The following is a 19,956-nucleotide window of genomic DNA, read 5'->3' as shown; positions in this document are numbered from 1 at the left end:
TTATCTATTATAACTTTAAAAATATTGTGTAGAAAAATTTACAACTTATAGCATAGTGTTGGAAAAAATCTAGTAGAATATGATCTAGAAAAACCTACTAAGCAAGTAACTAGAATTATCTAGATGAAATAAAAACAAAAATTGTAAGAGTATGTCTATAAAGCAAAGACAACTTCTGATGAGAAGTGTTGGTTCACGTAACCAACATGGGGGCATGGGTTATAGGTAGTACTAGATGCAAATCATGCAGTAGGTTGTTATGGGGCTCACACACAAACGGGAAAAAAACAGAAAAAATGGTACAAAATTGGATAATTACATATGGTTTTGTAAGGAATTAGTCATAATTAAATCTCTCAATTGAAAATCTAATCTACGTAATGAGTCAGATGTTGTGTATCAGTGTGTCAATAACTGTGGATGATGTTGTAGATTGAAGAATACGTCCCAAGAACCGCCACTGTGAGTCCCATCACCGCGACTGCATAGCACATGATAATCTGTAAATACACACAAAAGTTGTAGTAAAGTGTTAGTTCTTTCTTTTTTTCTTACACAAATTGTATCAGAAAGCATTTGGTGTGTCTGAAACACTGCAGTATGTGGAATACCTGTATGGATGACAAATTTTTCGCTATTTTTACATAGCCGAGAGCTGGTACTACAATAGACTGCATTTACAAACATATAGGGTAAGATTTAAGTCAGATAGTCTGGAAAGTTAACAAATGATGCTAAGCAATATTTTAGTCACCCTACCGCTAGTAAGCACACCAACGATCCTACAAAGGCCATCACATAACCTGCAATTCATAATGTTAGTAAAAGTTATATTTATATATGTTTCGGTTAGTGTCTAAACTCTATAACATACCGAAAAAGGGTACCAGGAACGCAACACAGACACTCGAAACTACAAGAGCAGTTCTTAGAGGAATTATGCACCACCAATTGTTGGATAAATGTGGTGGTAACAACTCTTCTAGACTCCTAGCCAAAGGGTTTAACAGTAAGGGATATGTATGCACTCGTTAAGGGAACATAAACAGATAGGAACGTAACATAACTATAAAGAAGTGTATTAGAATGGTAAAAATATGAAAACTCGAAAAGGATATTTGAAGAAGGGACTCAGAACCTGAAAAACAGATGAATGAAGTAATAAGTTGCAAGCAGAACAAATTTTGACATATAGTTTAAAGATATAATTAAAATCATACATAAATACTTACCGTCATCCACAGAGTAATTGTTGTAGCAACAGAGTTCGCTGGTAGATTAAGTGTGATTTGAGAGTCTGTGTCTTCACCAAACATGAGAAACCCCGAAATTGCCACGAGGAGGTACACTGAGATAGACAATGCAAAACTGCATTTCAACTTATCAGAATTAATTTAAGACTAGCTAAGAAGTGAACTGAAATTTCCAACTTTCAGAATGAAGAGAACACAAATCAAATCATCCATACATTATTGTCAGTGCCTTGTGAAATTTCTTCTTGTCTGACATTGAATGATACAGGTTTGGAAGGATAGAATGTCCGGAGTAGCAAAAACCGAACACACCAAAAGCATAGGGAAGGCCATTCCACTTCACTAAAGGCCCAGTTTGATGAAATCCAATGTTTTCAGTTGTTGTACCGACTAAAAGTAGTGAAAGTGCTATGCATACTACTCCAAGTACGCCACCAGCTGCAAAAAGTCGAGTTTATACAGTTTATTGATGAGATTACATTATGATAGCCATAGAAATTTTAAGTGTTGGTGAATTGTTTGATGTCAGTATACCAGAAATGAAGGAGATTTTGCGAAAATCTCTGAGGTAGCATATTGGTAGAACAATGAGAGCAGAAATTATTCCAAGAGAGTAAACCGGGCCAAGGTAAATCCCACCCCATTGTAAGGAGACATTTGGGAATAGTTTAGCAAGATTAGATGATTCTAACGTAACGAATTCCACAAGACTGAACTGCATTAAAAAAAATTATCAGTAAACAAGTGCAGAATATAGCAGAATATACCCGAAAATCTTCCTAGACCATGATATTCAATTCATACTTACATATAACTCCCAATAGAAGAGGATCTGCAAATAACATTCATAAAATAAAAAACAAAAAAAACAAGTTTGTTAGAAGACGATCATAATAGATTTCAAAACATAAACATTCAGATAGACGACTGTGAAACTCACAGATACAAAAACACGGCCAAAGTTTCCAAAAGCGGCTTCTCCAAGGTCAGGAAAAGTAACGATGTCTTTGTTGATTTCCATACATCTCCTCAGAAGATAGCCTGTAAAATAGCAAATTCCTGCATACAGAAGTAATAATCCTACACTTGCCCAACCTCCTTGTTGTATTGTAGATGGCACTGATAGAAGTCCGATGCCAACAAATAAACTGAACCCTGATATGCATATATAAACCAAGATTGAATCAAACGACTATGTAACTAATAAAAAGAACAGATTAAAGGAACAGAATTTTAGGTTTTTACCATTAAAAACAGTTTGTGTGACATTGCATCCATGAGTAATCTGTTCCCCTGAAGTATGAAAGAAAGATGATTTCCCTATTGTTGACCATGTTAAAGTGCTAGAAAGTTTGTCAAACTGTTCTTTGGATTTATCATTAGGAGTAAGCAAAGGCGCCTTGGCACCGAGATCTTGATGGCTCGAAGTAATATTGGTTATGCTTTGTGTAATGTTTTGAGTTATGTTTTGTGCTTGTTTAAGAAAGTTAATGCCATTTGGTGATGCAGCAATTGAGAGCGAGTCTGTTGTTTCTCTGCATTACATCAGGGAACCAAAAAGATTAAGCAAAATCACTATCATACAAGTTTTTTCTTGACATACACAGAAAATTTTCGAGGTTTTATGATTGAAATCAGACTACAATATCATGTTAACTACATTGGATGATAAAGTCCATCTCTAATATGTGTGACGAGTTTTTTCTTGATATTCTTGACATACACATACATTTTTTAAGGTTTTATGACCAAAATCAGACTATATGGTTATCAATTTATATCCTGATAAATCCATCAGCAACAAATTAAGTCACAGGTTACAGGTTTTCTTTGATATTCTTAACACACACAGACATTTTTCGAGGTTTTATGACTGAAATAAGACTACATTATCATGTTAACTACTGCTAGCTAATGCAACCTGAGGAATTGGATGATAAAATCCATCTCTAACTTGTGCAACAATGTCCAACGTGACAAGTTTTCTTGTCTTGACATACACATAGATATTTTTCGAGGTTTTATGACCAAAATCAGACTACATTGTATCAATTTATAACCTGATAAATCCATCAGCAACAAATTAAGTCACATGTTACAGGTTTTCCTGATATTCTTGACATATGATAAATCCATCAACGACAAATTAAGTAACATGTTACAGGTTATCCTGATATTCTTGACATACACAGACATTTTTCGAGGTTTTTATGACTGAAATCAGACTACATGGTATCAAATTTATAGCCTGATAAATCCATCCGCAACAAATTGAGTCACATGTTACAGGTTATCCTGATACTCTTGACATACACAGACATTTTTCGAGGTTTTATGACTGAAATCACAATACACGCGCAACAATATGACATATTACATGTTTTCTTTGATATTCTTGACCTACATAAGGCTTTTTTCGAGGTTTTCATGACTAAAATCAGACTACATTGTATCAATTTATACAATTTCTCAATTTCAACACCTGAATTCGAATTAATTAAGTACTGCTATGTATATTTCACAATTTTTTAGAAACAGAACAACATTATTCTATCATATCCAAATTAATTAGCAAAAACATAAGAAGGAAACAAAACAAAAAAAAATCATAGTTACAGGTTTTCATTGATATTCTTGACATACACAGACATTTTTCGAGGTTTTCAGGACTAAAATCAGACTACATGCGCAACAAAATGACATATTACATGTTTTCTTTGATATTCTTGACATACATAAGGACTTTTTTTTCGAGGTTTTCATGACTAAAATCAGACTACATTGTATCAATTTATACGATTTTCAACACCTGAATTGGAATTAATTAAGTACTGGTATGTATATTTCACAATTATTTCGAAACAGAACAACATTATTCTTTAATATCCAAATTAATTAGCAAAAACATAAGAGGGAAACAAAAATAAATCAAAGTTATGTAAAAAGGTAGTATTAGTACTTGTAACTCCGCGGCCATTGTTCTGAATAGGAGTGACCATCAGCAACGACTCTGCTACCATCAGCAACGACGCTGCTACCATAATGAGTACGACTAATACTTTCTCCATCGTTGATGCTCGAAGAATCTTCATGATCATCAATTATATCAATAATTTCATCGTTATCAGATTCATCATCCACTTTGAATATAAAGTCTGAGAAATCACCCCCCATGTTTATTGTATGCGAAATTGTGGATTTATTAGAACTAATTTGTTCAACGAAAATTACAAATAATAATGTTTTGAAAAATTGAGGTATTTATTGTTAAACAAAAAATCATGGGGTGGGTGTAAGATTTTCCATTAAAAGAAACTTTCAAAATCAATAAAATTTAAAAACAAGTAACAGTATCCTTCCAACTTATAGGTTACAACCAATATTAATCTGAGTCGAAGTAGGGTTTGGGATCTCGAGAGGTTCAAATATATGCAATTTTATTTTTGTTGTATTTGAGATTTTATTTTTGAAGAGTTTTCATATTTTTAAACTTTTTAATAAGGCCCGTGTACATTGATTTATTGAATGACGGCTCCTCTTTCTTTTATGTTTTTTTTTGTTTTTTTTTGTTTTTTTTGTTTATTTCATAAATTCTGAAATTCATAATTAAATTTATGGAAATTTATCTTCAGAAAAAGAGGAAAAAACTTTAAAGAAATTAATTAATGTGATCCGTGGCCTATTAGAACTTTCTAAGAGTTTATACCTACTAAGGTACGATTCAACTATTCGAGTTACACTATCAATGTGGTATTATATAGCCGATTTTAGTTTGATTGTATTATGCTTCATCACAAAGTACATCTGATTGTATAATTTATTTCCCATGTAAAAATCTACATTGCCAAAATATTAACAATGTGGAGATCTAAAAACAGCTAATTCCCAGCTTAACAATCTGTATTGCAATTAGTGGGTAGCCACTGACGTAATAGATTGGTAAGACATACAATTACACTTAATACACTTCTTAATCAAAGTCAAATTTAAGAAAACGAAACAAAATATGGAGAAAAAGTATTATGCTTTGGCCCAGTTTCTTTATATTAAAAAAAATATCCTTAATTATGATTTAGCAATATTCTGACTCAGCATATAGCCACTAAAAAAATTAAAATAAAGAAAATCTAGTTCAAAACTCTATGGTTTTATTCATCAATATTGCATCATCTATCATGCACATTTGTTTCTTTTAATTTTGTTAAATTTGAATATGGGTCATATATAGATGTCATGTGTGAATGTTCATAATCCCCACATCATTGTTGTTGCCTTTGTTAGAATTATGAATTGAATCGGTTAAGTATCTTTCGAACGATTTAACACATAACCGAAATTAAGATACTTCTAGGTTAGAGTTATTCAACCTTTTTTGCATCTGTCTAAAAGTGACAATGACAATTAATGTTCTCGATCGAGTATTTACGTACTAGACTTTTGAACATACTCCGTAAATCGAAATTCGATATTTCGGAATCAACTATAGCATATTTCATAGTTTGGTTAGTGTTTGATCTGTAATTCATGATGGATGATTCTTCATTCTTGGATCTTTGGAGGGAAAAGTTGTAAAATAAAAAAAACTAGGTGTTTATTTTTAATAATTAAAGGGAATGACATTAACATCAAAGCGTCTGTAGTCCAACGGTTAGGATAATTGCCTTCCAAGCAATAGACCCGGGTTCGACTCCCGGCAGACGCATCCTTTTTGTTTTTTTCCATTTGACTTTTTTTTTTTAACCTCGCTTAGTGAATGAATTGCAAAAGCTCTCCTCTTTCCGCCTTTCCTTGTTCAACTCGAGTGCTCCCTCTGATTGTTGAACCAAAACAACAGCTCAGTTCTAAAAAAAAAGGTAAAGTTTTGTTCTTTTTCTTTCTTATTCTGTTCTTCATCTTTCTTCAATTTAACATTTCTCAAATTTGGGTATCTGTGTTTTAGTTGATTAGGTGTTTGTATGTTACTTCTGACATATGTATCTGGAAATTTGAACTTGGGTCATGGAAATTGACTATTTCATTTTCTGGGGTCGTCTTTGTTCATTCTTATTTCTTCAATTCTGCTCAATTTTTGTTAGATACTGGACCACTGGCGATTAAGACAAGTGATTGGAGAAAAACATAGTTCAAATTGCATTTGATAGATTATTTACTGGTGAACTAGTTTGAAATTGCTAAAAATATCCAAAAAATTCCTATACAACACTAGCCAAAACATGGGTGTACTCCGCAATTGATTTAGTTTAGAAAATGTTGTGCAAATTCACTGTCTAGTTCTGTTAAAATGGTCCAAGAGTGTGCCGATTCACTGGATTTTCCTAATTTTCTGCATCATTTATGCTTACAGGGGTGTAGGAGAATGTCAGAGATAGCCTGCTGTTTATTTCATGATGCTGCTTGTTTAGTATTGTGTAGTCTCTAGCTATTTACTGGGTTCAACACTTTCTGGCTATTTTATTGTTCTTGTGATACATGAGAAGAAGTACACCATTTTGTTTGAGGAAATTGTCTTATAACGATTTAAAAGGGTTCATTTCTGTGAGGGAATGTCATGAACACATTTCAACTTCCTTTGGAACTCGGGCTGTGTGCCGCCTGTCAACCAAACCCAATGTTTTGGAATGTGAAGAAGAAAGACTTCTTGACGCGTTTCAAACACACGATCAAGATCTTCTCCTCAAGAGTAGTGATTCTGGGACAAAAAATCAACGAGCACTTGTTGTTGAACGAGGGTTGAAGAGATGTATGGAGTTGGGTGATATCAGAGAAGGCAGAATAGTTCATGCCAATGTCCTTGCATCTGAGTTTAAGGATGATACTATTATTCTCAATAACATCATACAAATGTATGTTAAGTGTGGCAATTTAGATGAGGCTAGGAAATGTTTTAATGAGATGCCGTATAAGGACACATTCACCTGGACTAGTATGATTATTGCTTATACGCATAATGGTAGGCCCGAGGAAGGTCTTTCTTTATTTCCAAAGATGCTTTGTCTTGGTTTCAAACCAAACAAGTTCACCTTCTCTAGCCTCCTTAAGGCCTCCAACACAATACGTAGTGCTAAGCATGGTATGCATATACACACCCTTTGTATCAAATATGGTTGTGATTCAAGTGTCTATGTCGGAACTTCTCTTGTAGATTTGTATGCAAGGTGTGGCCTTATGAATGAAGCGCAATCAGTATTTGATGGACTTGTGAGCAAAAATGAGGTTTCTTGGAATGCCCTAATGGCTGGCCATGCTCGAAAGGAAAGAGGAGAGGAAACTCTTAGTTTGTTCCAAAGGATGAAAAGGGAAGATTTTGAGCCCAATGATTTCACATATTCAACTGTACTCAATGCATGTGCCAACACAGGAGTCTTGGAGCAAGGGAAGTGTATACATGCTCATGTGATAAAATATGGGGTGAAGCTTATTGCTTTTGTTGGGCACACTCTTCTTCATATGTATGCTAAATGTGGGAGTGTTGAGGAAGCAGAAAAGGTATTTACTAGATTGATGGTGCGAGATGTTGTTTCATGGAATTCATTGTTAACTGGATATGCCCAACATGGTCTTGTGCACAGATCATTGGAGCAATTTGACAATATGCTAAAGACTGGAATACAACCTAACGCGGTAACATTTCTTTGCTTGCTTACTTCTTGTAGCCATGCTGGGTTTGTGAAACAAGGACTGTATTACTTCAAGATGATGAAAAAAACATATGGTTTAGACCCAAAAATTGAGCATTACGTCACAATAGTTGATTTACTAGGACGAGCGGGAAAACTCGATCAAGCTCTGAGATTTATTACGGATATTCCCATGGATCCTGTTGCAGAGATATGGAAATGTCTGTTGGGTGCATGTAGGATGCACAGAAACATGGAATTAGGTGTTTATGCAGCTGAACGAGTTTTTGAGCTTGACCCTTACGATTCAGGCCCGTATGTGATACTTGCTAATATGTATGCTTTGGCTGGTAGAAGAAATGATGTTGCTAAGGTGAGAAAGATGATGAAAGATTGCAGGGTAAGGAAGGAACCTGCTTGTAGCTGGGTTGAGATTGGGAATTCAGTTCATGTGTTTGTTGCTGATGATGATACTCATCCTCAAAGCAAAGAGATTTATGAGATGTGGGATTGTATATGTGCAAAGATCAAAGGAATTGGTTATGTACCAGATATAAGTCATGTTCTCTTGTTTGTAGAGGAGCATGAGAGAGAAGTGAAATTGCAACATCACAGCGAAAAGCTTGCCTTGGCATTTGCTTGTCTGAACACGCCGCCTAAATCCACTATCCGAATTAAGAAGAACATTCGAGTATGTGGTGATTGTCATTCAGCATTTAAATTTGCATCAATTGTAATTGAAAGAGAAATTGTTGTGAGGGATACAAATCGTTTCCATCATTTTCAAAATGGTTCTTGCTCTTGCAGGGATTATTGGTAGTACTGGAGAATAGGGGTGTCAAATCGGGTCATCGGTCGGGTATAATCGGTTCGGGTATAATCGGATAATGTAGTTGTGCATTGTGCTTATGCGGATTGAATGTGTGACTTTTTTTTTCGGGTCACTTCGGTTTTTGTCAAAAATCGGTTGAATCGGGTCAGTTTTTGACAGCCCTACTGAAGAAGTGAAGATCACTCGCTTAATCTCCTTAGGAGTTAAGGACAGTATTTCAGATTGCTAAGAGTTATGTGCTCACCGAGTCAGGATTGCAGACTTGCATAGGATGGCCATTTACAGTTATTCGTTTGTCTTTCTACTGATACCATGTAGAATTATATACAGATGGAGGATATTCTCATCAAACACACAGGAAAACACACAGGGTTAAAGTTGCATTCTTTGAAAAGGATTCTGCTAGGTGAACCTTGCAGTAGTATTATGAAAGCTGAAGCATTCTCCTAACAGAACTTTTTGTCACACACGATTCCTCTTGCTTTATGAGTTTCTTATGAAGAAGTGAAAATTATGCCATTGGGAGCAAGAAATGTGCTGCAAAATGATTGCTTAAATAATCACAAGACGCAATCGTTTTACTGAAACGATACAGGCATGCAGCTGTTCTTTGCACAAAGCTGGAGTTGCAAATACCTGGTAATCTACTAATCTGGTATAATGCAAATTATTTCTGTGTGTTGATTAATGCTTAAATCTTGTCGATTAATGCTTAAATCTTGTTAATCTAGTTGATTAATGCTTGAATCTTGTTGAAATATCCTGATATACCTGGTAATCTGGTATAATGGAAATATCCTGATATACCTGGTAATCTTGTTGATTAACGATACAGGCATACAGCTCGTCTTTGCACCGAGCTGAAACTGCACATACCTGGTAATCTGGTATAATGGAAATTATTTCTGTGTATTATGTATTGATTAATGCTTAAATCTTGTTGAAATATCCTGATTTTTTTTTTCCTTCTGGGGTTGCCTGCCATCAGTTTTGTTAACCGAAGATCAAGTTGTCTCAGCTGATGGTGTTCCAAAGTTACTGATATATGGAGTATGTATGAGCACTTGAGCAGGTGGAATATATGTTATAAAGAAGGGCTTAGATCATACTCTTCTATTTTTTCTGGGAGATGGAAGCTGTGAAGTTCTTGCTGTTTTTGTCTACTAGAATTTTAAGTTTTCCCTTGTGAGATTCACCAATCCAGTAATCTAAGGGTGAATGGCAATGGGTTTATGCTCCCCCTTATAGTTCAGTTAGCGACTCACTCTAGTAAATCATTGTTCGCTAATTGAGGGCATGTTCGGCATCATTTCCTGTTTTGAGTTTTTTGTTTTCATAAAACAGGAAGCTGATTTCAGTTTTGATTATTTTAGCGGTTTTAGTTTTATCCATGGTAAAAACCTCTTTTTGCAACCAATGGCAAACTTGTATTGTGGCAAGTATATATCAATGACAAACGTGTAACTAATAGCAAGTTTTTAAATAACACAAATTCTTGTTTATAAGTGGTGTACAATAAATATTGTACACCGGGGTAAAAGTTGACTCACAATGCTTAAAAGTTACATTTGTATATGTAAAAGTTATCTATTTTTTAGTGATAAATTTTTCCATTTGAATAAAAATTATTTCTTCAAAATCACTAATAATGTATAAATTAATCATTTAACCTTTTAAAATGCTTATCTATCAACTTTTTATTTTTATGATATAAAAGTTGCAAAAAAGTAGGTTAAAGTTATAAAAAACTGCATAAAAGTTATCTTGGTGTACAATAAATTTATTGTACACCTTGTGCGCGCAAGACCTTTTGCTAAAATAATCTCATGTACAATATTTGTGGTTTTCTATGTAATATTTGTTCTTGAACATCAGACATTTGTATTAAAAATTAAAAAAAGACTAACATTATGTCATCTCAAAAATCTACAAACTTTTATATAAAGCGTTATTATACAAGAGACCACCTTGGTATCATATAAGTTAAGCAATAAAATTAATTAATTAAGTATCAATTAGTTAAACACTAGAAATAATTAGTTAAGCACGTAACATTATGTCATTTCTAAAACCCCCATCAACAACTTAAACGTAAAGTTACTAAAATATCCTTTATTTTGTGCAATTCTTTCGAGATACCTTGAAAAGCTTAAATTAGAAGAAAAAAAACACACAAAAAAAAGAAAAAGAAAAAAGAGAGTATAACTACTTGTAAGCAGAGAAAATAAAGAATGTCCCAAAAGGCAAAAAAGTACTGTAAAAAAATTGAATGATACTTCTCCTTAATCGGTTAAACCAACCCTCCACCTCTTCTGACTGACCTGACCTGACCTGTCCTTCACTACCAAACAACCAACTCCTCCTCAGCAAACCGCAATCCCCCCTTGGATAGAGATTGTTAGAGAGAGAAACACCCCAAACCACGCCATTTCTAGAGAGAGAAACATTTCTCTGCAATTTCTTCTCATACGCGCCGTCTTTTCTCTTTCTCTTTTCGGGGACGTCTACTCTTGTTTTCTCTCTCTCTTCAACTCCTGTCTTTTCTATTCCGATCATCATCCCTTTTTCTTTTCTTTTTTTCCTGTAGTGAAAACCCTAATTTTGGAAGAATTTCAGCTTTGTTTGAGCGATCGGATCTGTAGGAAGGGTTGTTTCAATGGCGGCGGTGAAGGTGCCGAGGTCACGAGGTCACTCCGGTGCTCCGGCGAAGGAGAATTTGCCCAAACTTGAAGAGAGTTTAAACGCGTTTCGAAATGATAGGTTTGATCCTCAGTCGTATGTTCAGTCCAAATGTTCTCTTAATGAGAAGGTAATTGGTTCTTCTTTTGATAATCACGAGCTTAATTTGTTTTTCAATTCGTTAATTTTAATTCGTAGTCATTTATCTGAATATTATAAATTTCAATTGAAGTATGTTAGGACTTAGGAATGTCGTATTTCTTGTTGTTACTGCTGATTCTTAGATGAAAAATTATTAAGAGGGGAAGAAATTCAATATTCTACTTGGGGTTTAGTGGTGGAGGGATGAACAGATGACTGAATGATGGTTTTTGGGACAGGCCGAATATAGGAGGAATGTGTATCGGCCAATTTTAGTAGAGTTGCTAAGAGTATTTAGAGAGAGGGGTGTCTAAAATTGAGGGACAATCATAATGGAAGTACAGAGATACTCATATCCATATAGAAGAACCCAATGTAGTACTATTTTTGGGATTTATTACGGATTACACAACAAAGTGTTGATTCCCTCGTAAATTGGGAATGTATGTATAAAGAAGATATTTTTACAGTGGCATTTGTACAAGTTAATACGGAATTGAAGGATGTATGTATGTAGAAAAGTCATGGGATGAGCAGTTCGATTGAGCTTAGCTACGAAATGTGCTATTTGTTAAACTTTTTTGACCATGAAATGATGGGATAATATGGATTACTTCATGATAGCAACTTATTTTTTGTGTTGGTAGGCTATTTACTAGGAACGGTCTTCTATGCTTTTTCCAGGAAATTTTTTTGAATTCACTGTAGTTTCTTGGTAAAACCATTTTAGTTGGCATGTAATCTCACCCAAATTTAGGATGCTTTTCATCCTCGTAGGATGCAAATTTTGACATGAAGTTTACTGAGAAATGTGAAGGGGATATTGTTCTGAAATCCGAAAAAAGAATGATTTATTTCGTTCTGCTTGCCCTTCCATATACTTCTTGAGAGTAGAGATGCTGCTGGCCTAAATCTTAGAGGTTTACTAGGTTTCCTTCAGCTAGAAGTAAATTCCTCATTGTGAAGGAAGGCATTTTCAGATTCAATATAATCATGAGATCTGATGACACTGTGATTCGAATTTCGTGCTTTTTCTAAAATTTGGTTTTGATTGTCAGCAATATGATTATGAGTACTCATTCTGCGCTTTAATACAGGAAATAAAGCACTTATGCTCATATCTGATGGATCTAAAGAAGGCATCTGCTGAGGAAATGCGGAGAAGTGTTTATGCTAACTATACAGCTTTTATACGGTAGGGACTGTATCTACTGAATATTGTACTGCTACCTGTTATAACTTCTAGTATACGCCACTCTCTAACATTTCGTGTTAGCTTGCCTCATTATCAATCAACTGATTGACATGTCTTTAATTTTAGTTGTCTAATTATCTATTGAATTGGCAGGTGACTTTCCATAAGTTCAATTACCAAAATAAAATCCCCATATTATTCTGCCTCTTCGTTTTTGTTAGATTTCAGTCGACTTCACTAAACTTAATTAAGAAAACCCTTTTTTATTTATCAGACATGATTTCTTCTGGTTTGTACAATTTATTGGAAAAATATGTTCACCCTGCATCCCCTCCCCAATAAAGGGGAAGAAAGAGGAACTGGAAAGGAAGAGTAGAATCTGGATGATTAAGAAATTGTTTGAGTAAAAAAGTACGCTGACATGTTTTGTGTTTTGGTTGTCTGAAGTTTGTATCGTCCTCTTTCTTTATCAGATTATTATAGTATCTGATTTGGGGAACCGGTTTCCATATGTTCTATTTCATGTCATGGCAGGAAAATCGTTAGACTAATTGTGATTGTCCAACTTATGACATGAATAATAATACATGCATAACCATGGTAGAATATATATCGGACAGATTTTTTTGAAGATCTAAAGGATCTCACTATGAGTACTTAGTGAATGGTTCAGAAGTATAAGCAGGGAAGGTTTCTATCATTTTTATTTGTGTCTTTTTATTTTCTCGGTGTATATGTCATGGATAGATGGCGTCCTGATTGAATCTTCTGGCTTTATTTTTTAGCATGACATGCTTACTAATGCAGCTTCAACCTTGTGGTCCTTGTGGATTGTATATTTATTCTGATGAAAGAATCCTCAGGATTAAAAATCTCCATCCTGCTATATTTAACGGCTAGGGCTTTCTAATGCAGTACATCAAAAGAAATATCAGATCTAGAGGGGGAGCTTCTTTCCATCAGAAACCTTTTAACCACTCAAGCAACTCTTATACATGGACTAGCTGAGGGAGTCCACATGGAATCGTCAACGGTATCTAGTTCTGAAGGATCTGTAATGAATGGTATGAGTAACAGTGAAGAAAGGGAACCTTCAGACCTGGAGAAATGGTTGCTTGAATTCCCTGATCACCTAGACGTATTGTTAGCTGAAAGAAGAGTGGATGAAGCTCTGACTGCCCTCAATGAAGGAGAACGCGTAGCATCTGAAGCCAAGGAAACGAAAACACTCAGTCCAGATGTGATCACATCCCTTGAATATGCTATTAGAGAAAGGAGACAGAAGTTTGCTGATCAGCTAGTAGAAGCTGCATGCCAACCTACTACTCGTGGTACTGAGCTTCGTGCTTCTGTATCAGCTCTTAAAAAACTCGGCGATGGTCCTCGTGCTCATACTTTACTTCTCAGTGCACATTTACAACGCTACCAGTATAACATGCTAAGTGTCCGTCCATCAAGTAGCTCGTACGGTGGAGCCTACACAGCTGCTCTTTCCCAGCTAGTTTTTTCTGCTATTGCTCAGGCAGCTAGTGATTCTTTAACCATCTTTGGTGGCGAACCAGCCTACACTTCTGAGTTGGTTACATGGGCTACCCAGCAAATAGAAGCATTTGCTCACCTTGTTAAAAGGCATGCATTAGCTTCATCAGCAGCTGCAGGAGGTCTAAGAGCAGCTGCTGAGTGTGTTCAGATAGCTTTAGGCCATTGTTCACTATTGGAAGGTCGTGGTCTGTCACTTTGTCCAACACTAATGAAACTCTTCAGGCCTAGTGTTGAACAAGCAGTTGATGCTAATTTTAAAAGGATAGAGGAGAGTACTGCTGCCTTAGCTGCTGCTGATGATTGGATTTTGACATATCCACCTACTGTTGGACGTCAGTCTGGAAGGCCTTTGAGCACAGCTGGCATGGCAGGATACCAGTATAAGCTTACTAGTAGTGCTCATCGTTTCATCTTGATGGTCCAGGTTAGTGATTTCTGTTGTTTGATTAGTCCCAACGATATTAGGCTGGACTGCTAGAGCCTCTCATTTGGTGTCTAAAACTCCTTGATTTTCCCATTCAATTATGTATATTTGAAGGAAAACTTTGACATGATCTTTGACACAGTTCGGTATTATTGGTTTATGGGTCAGTTTGTATGACTATCTTGCACATAAATGGAGAATGCAAAGGGAAACGCAGAAACGGGGAAATGTAGAAATATATAAATTTGCATGTTTCAAATTATTAGGAAAGAGGTGAAATGTTATATTTAATTGCAACACTTTCCTTTTTAGAAAGCTTCCTCCCCCCATCACTTGGGTCCATCTTTTTATCTCTCTCTCCTCATCTCTCTTCTTTGGTTCTGCTATAAATCCCATTCTGACTATAGATTGGTATCTAAGTGACATGGGTAGTGATTTGAACATACTGTATCCATGACTTTTATATATTGATGGAGATATTTTCAATTCGTTTGTAATGAGTTGCATGACTAGTGATTTGAACATATAATCCATTCATGTCTTTTTATATAATGATGGGAGATATTTTCAATCTGTATGTAATGAGTTGCATGACTAGTGATTTGAACATATATTCCGTTCCTGTCTTTTTATATAATGATGGGAGATATTTTCAATTTGAATGTAAGAGGTTATTTGCTATTGCTCAGTCTGTATATCATATTTCGGGAAGCTAGAAGTCTTGTTGTCCTGATTAAACTTAGATTACTTAAATCATGAAGAAAGGGAAAATACTGAAGACCTGAACTTGAACAACAGTCAATATTTACATTACACAAAGAACCATTGGCCTTGAGTGCTAGACTTCTAGTAGTGATGATTAGTTGAACAGGTTACGAAAAAATCTCTAACCATTTGCCCTCCTCACCTCCTACCGGGTTTGTCTTTGCCTCTTTGGTATATACTACTACATTGCTACTGTCCATCAATGAACATGCCATCCCATTACTGACTTTTTTTCATAATTGACTATGGGGTCTAGTGCCCTATCTGCCCGATTTTTGCTGAATCTTTTACCAAATTTAATCCACTTAATTCATCTGATTGCTTCCTATCGAAATCATTTTGAGGTTGAGGGGGTGGGCGGTATGATGGACTGATGGGCATGTTAGTGGTTTCAATGTTTTAAATTATATGGCTAAATGTACCGGACAATTGAGCATATTGCAAAAGACAAAATAAGTGTACGTGATTGGAACAACATGATAGTTCAAGACTTAAGTCAGTAAATGTCTCCTTGTAATGGAAACGTCTCGCTATGGGATTCAATTGTTGTCAATGTGCTTGTATTTTTGTATCTTCTTTCTTATTGAAGAAGTAAATTGCATCCCTTAAAATCCAGTATTAGGATCCAATTTTTTATTGAAAGGGGGAAGCAGAAGCTGATAAAACTTCATACCTCTCCACTTTGCTACCCCTTTTTCCCCCCGGTTTTTTGTTGAAGCCCCTTTTGCTCCATTTGGGAACCCATTAGTTGTACTTCTTTCCGTTTTATTATCCCGCTGATAATTGTTTCAGTGGTCTAAAAACATCTCAGTGATGTCAGAAGAGTCTGCATTGGGCAATTTGTAGATTATATTATAATAAAGTCAAACTTCTCATTTAAGTGTCAATGTCTTCACTGTAGTGAGGAGTTGATCTTGTCTTGTCAAATGTTACTGAAAGTGCATCTCTGCAAGGTATAGGTGTGAACATTAATGGTATGGTAGGGTGTGATGCTCCTCCTCAAATAATTGTTTTCCCAGTCTCGCTTGAATCTTAACGTTTAGAACGACTTGGCTGATTCAGATTTTTGCAGATAATTGTGCTTTGACTATTTTTTTGTGAAAACTGTCTAATCAACTCTTGAATCCCCTTAAACTTGAATCCATCTCTGCTAAAAAATTACAAATCTTCCTAAATGATACTAAATTTTATATTATTCAGTCTTGATTAGAATCTCTCTGTCTGATTTGGGAAAGCATGTATTCATGTACCTTATTTATCATGTATTTGACTGTTTTGATCCTTAATCGTCAGCCTCGTTTCCACTAATTATTCTTGATAGCTAAGCCATTCTGAACTGCGTGCAAACCAGATCTTCCTTATTATACACTTAGGCACCATTCTCCGCTCTACGCCTTTTAGTAAAGTCTTGAGTATCTTGCCAAACTTTTTTTAGCTGCAAATTGTATAAATTTCGTGATTCCATATTCTTAACCTCCATTCCCTCTACTGTTACTTCAGAGTATATCCATTTAGGTTTTCTTGGAATTTATATATTTTTATTTTGTTAAGTGAGAAACTTGATTTCACCTTTTCAGTCTTCCCAGCGTCCCTCCCATCATTTGGTTTTTGCCTACTAGGAAAAGGTTCTCTCAATATTTCAACATCCGCTTATGCACTTAACTACCTCATGAGTGACGAGTCATGAATTCCTTCAAAAGGAGGACCCCAGACCTTGGATATATTAGAAACAAAGGTAGTGATGTGATGAGCTAAAATTGAGGTGTCCAACCTTCGTGTTCATGTGGACTCTTGAGGACTGTGTCAAATTTTCATCCCAAATGACTGGTAAATTGGAAACAAGAGTTAATCTAGTTTGATCATTACGAGCTGATCCAAAATCTTTAGATTGAGGCATTTGTTAGTTCCCAACCATGGGCAAGTAAAGCCATTTCCTTGTGTTATGCACTAAAATTGATGATGGAATAACTTGATTTACCCGAACCTCTGTGTCCTGAAAGAAAAAAGATGCCACCCACTGCTGACTTGCTGAGTACTGACACTTTTTGATAAGTTTGGTCTTCATCTTTTGTGTGTGGCTCTATTCATTATTCAGTGTGTCTTCTCAATATATTCTTTTCACTTTTTGTATAGGCGTCTACTGTTACCATGGATGTGATTTGCATTGGGTGGTTGATATCTTGTTGAATGTTACTTCTCTTGTCAACTGTCTAAAATGTTTTTGCTGTTCACATCATATAATTAGCCTGGAAGGGCTAGCGCAATTCTGAGTGCTACATTTTGCACGTTTGCAGGACTTTTTTGACGACGTGGGGCCCCTTCAGAGTATGCAGTTGGGAAGTAAAACATTAGAAGGTGTTTATCAGGTATTTGACTCATATGTTAATATGCTCGTCAAAGCATTACCAAACTCCTTAGAGGAAGAAGCAAGTTTTGAAGGAGCTGGAAGCAAAATTGTTAGAATGGCTGAGAATGAAGCCCAGCAAATTGCATTACTGGCAAATGCATCATTGTTGGCTGACGAGCTACTTCCTCGTGCAGCCATGAAATTTTCTCAAAGTAATCAAGCTGATAGGCAAAATCGCAATCCCGAACTCAGAGAATGGAAAAAGAGACTTTTAAGTTCAGTTGATAGACTCAAAAATAGTTTCTGTCAGTTCCATGCTCTGGATCTTATTTTTACAGAAGAGGGTGACAGCAATCTTTCTGCTGATATGTACATAAGTATGGATGGAAGTGCAGAAGATAACGAATGGTTCCCCTCGCCAATATTCCGGGTACTTTCAATAACTTCTTCTATGTTTCATATATCTGAATATACAGACACAACGCCTGTTCAGTCTGCCATTTTTTGTTTTGTTTCCCCTTTCGCCTGTTACTGGCTGGGACTCTTTTTTCAGCTTTTTGTAAAGTATTTTAGTGGCGACGTGTCTTAATTTCCTACCTTTCGGATGTCTGTGCATTTTGTTTTCTCTATGTTGTGAAAAGCCTTAGTGTCATTGAACTCCTTTGACGATTTAACCTCTTCTGATTGCATTTAATTGAGCTTTTCTGTGGAAATGTTAAAATAAGAGCTATATTTTATTTCTTACTCTGATTTTAATGGTTTTAGGAACTTTTCTTCAAACTCAATACTATGGCTAGTATTGCGACAGAGATGTTTGCGGGCAAAGAAAGATTTGCTACGCTGCTGTTGATGAAACTCACCGAGACTGTCATCTTATGGCTTTCTCAAGATCAGAGCTTCTGGGATGATATTGAGGATGGTCCTAAACCTTTAGGCCCTCTTGCCCTTCAACAGGTATGGATGTTCAACTTTGAAGCTTCTTCCCATAAGAACTTGTGTTCTTCGTTTTCTATTTCAAATTGAATGTCATATTCTACCGTTTCAAATAGAATGTCAAATAGAATGTCATGTTTCTTTGCGCTGCCTTTTGAAAATCTCGCTAGAATTCTGATTCAAATTTAATGCATGTCTTGGGACAGATAGTAGTTTCTTGCTTCTTCTTCTTTTTGGACTGTTACGAAGTTTGTTTTTGACTTATCTCATGGCTTTTTGAACTGTTATGATTTTATCCCCTTTGTTTTCATAAGATAATTTTGTGACAAATAAATCCCCGGTTTAACATCGCAGATTTACTTAGATATGAAATTTGTCATCTGCTTTGCTTCCCAAGGCCGTTACTTGTCTCGCAATTTAGTTCGTGTTATCAATGACATAATATCTAAAGCAATAGCAGCATTTGAAGCAACTGGCAGAGATCCATATAGGTAAATTCCGTTTCTAATAGCTCTCTGTATATTTTTAATACATATTGATTCTGAATCATTGATTTATTCTGATCTTTTTTTTTTTATCATTATGCTCAGTGTACTGCCTGAAGACAATTGGTTTAATGACATCTGCCAAGATGCAATTGAGCTACTGAGCGGGAAGCCAAGAGAAATCAACGGAGAACGCGAACCGAATAGCCCAACTGCTTCCGTTTCTGCTCATTCAGTTTCATCATACAGATCTCATGGGAGTTCTTAACAGCAGTATGTTGTTCATTTGTACATTAGACTCGAAATGGAAGGCCGCAGAATTTTCCAGCAAATCTTTGTTCATAGTAAATGGTTCAAACTTATCCCTCCTTGTTTCTTTTTTCTCATTCAATCAATCTTTGCTTCGCATAATTTTGGTATATGATACTCGTAATTTTGTAGATCAGTATCAAAGCCTTCAAGTTAGAAATTCTTTCATCTGGAAACAAGTTTGTAATTACATGCAATTTGATTATAAAATCTAGTGCTATTCTTTGATTGCATTTTTTGAAAGAGGTGGACTTTGGTGTTATTCATCTTATTTTAGTGTGCTTGCACAGTTACACGAGCTGCATAGCTCTTTGCAAGCCTGGCAAATTTTGCGGCAATAATCATAGCCAGCAGTATAAAAAACATCAATTATTCAGTAACCTTTTGTAGGTATCAGCCCATTTGTTGCGCATTTTGTCATCTTTCATCTAGTT

At 35.6% G+C, this 19,956-nt stretch overlaps 3 protein-coding genes and 1 non-coding gene across 5 annotated transcripts; 3 read left to right on the top strand and 1 right to left on the bottom strand.

The window, feature by feature from the left end:
* Positions 1 to 242: 242 nt before the first annotated feature.
* On the bottom strand, positions 243 to 4,801 carry LOC110787157 (amino acid transporter AVT1A-like). The gene is made up of 12 exons (XM_021991728.2): positions 4,213 to 4,801; positions 2,499 to 2,788; positions 2,194 to 2,408; positions 2,062 to 2,085; positions 1,788 to 1,968; positions 1,469 to 1,691; positions 1,233 to 1,368; positions 1,119 to 1,138; positions 875 to 1,020; positions 760 to 803; positions 612 to 671; positions 243 to 500 (listed from the first exon to the last, which is right to left on the bottom strand). Exons 1-12 carry the CDS (start codon positions 4,425 to 4,427, stop codon positions 408 to 410), a joined length of 1,647 nt encoding a protein of 548 aa, XP_021847420.2. The 5' UTR covers positions 4,428 to 4,801; the 3' UTR covers positions 243 to 407.
* Positions 4,802 to 5,883: 1,082 nt separating this feature from the next.
* Positions 5,884 to 5,955, top strand: TRNAG-UCC (transfer RNA glycine (anticodon UCC)). The gene has a single exon. It is a non-coding gene; the product is annotated as a tRNA-Gly (tRNA).
* Positions 5,956 to 6,024: 69 nt separating this feature from the next.
* On the top strand, positions 6,025 to 10,102 carry LOC110787174 (pentatricopeptide repeat-containing protein At3g24000, mitochondrial). Of its 2 annotated transcripts, XM_021991749.2 has the most exons (5): positions 6,025 to 6,106; positions 6,598 to 8,561; positions 8,678 to 9,341; positions 9,538 to 9,589; positions 9,691 to 10,102. In XM_021991749.2, the coding sequence occupies exons 2-3, from the start codon at positions 6,723 to 6,725 to the stop codon at positions 8,756 to 8,758; spliced, it is 1,920 nt and encodes a 639-aa protein (XP_021847441.1). In that variant the 5' UTR covers positions 6,025 to 6,106; positions 6,598 to 6,722; the 3' UTR covers positions 8,759 to 9,341; positions 9,538 to 9,589; positions 9,691 to 10,102. The 2 variants fall into 2 exon arrangements, with proteins under 2 accessions (XP_021847441.1, XP_021847438.1); XM_021991746.2 differs by having other exon boundaries at positions 6,598 to 9,341.
* Positions 10,103 to 10,976: 874 nt separating this feature from the next.
* Positions 10,977 to 19,755, top strand: LOC110787176 (exocyst complex component EXO84B). Its single transcript, XM_021991750.2, has 7 exons — positions 10,977 to 11,511; positions 12,620 to 12,717; positions 13,633 to 14,683; positions 17,743 to 18,225; positions 18,561 to 18,749; positions 19,083 to 19,219; positions 19,319 to 19,755. Exons 1-7 carry the CDS (start codon positions 11,359 to 11,361, stop codon positions 19,479 to 19,481), a joined length of 2,274 nt encoding a protein of 757 aa, XP_021847442.1. The 5' UTR covers positions 10,977 to 11,358; the 3' UTR covers positions 19,482 to 19,755.
* The last annotated feature ends 201 nt before the right edge of the window (positions 19,756 to 19,956 follow it).

The sequence above is a fragment of the Spinacia oleracea genome, chromosome 1 (genome assembly GCF_020520425.1).
Source record: "Spinacia oleracea cultivar Varoflay chromosome 1, BTI_SOV_V1, whole genome shotgun sequence".
Classification (NCBI taxonomy): Eukaryota; Viridiplantae; Streptophyta; class Magnoliopsida; order Caryophyllales; family Amaranthaceae; genus Spinacia; species Spinacia oleracea.
Note: the sequence above shows the minus strand (reverse complement) of the source record. Positions and strands in the feature narration are given on the sequence as shown.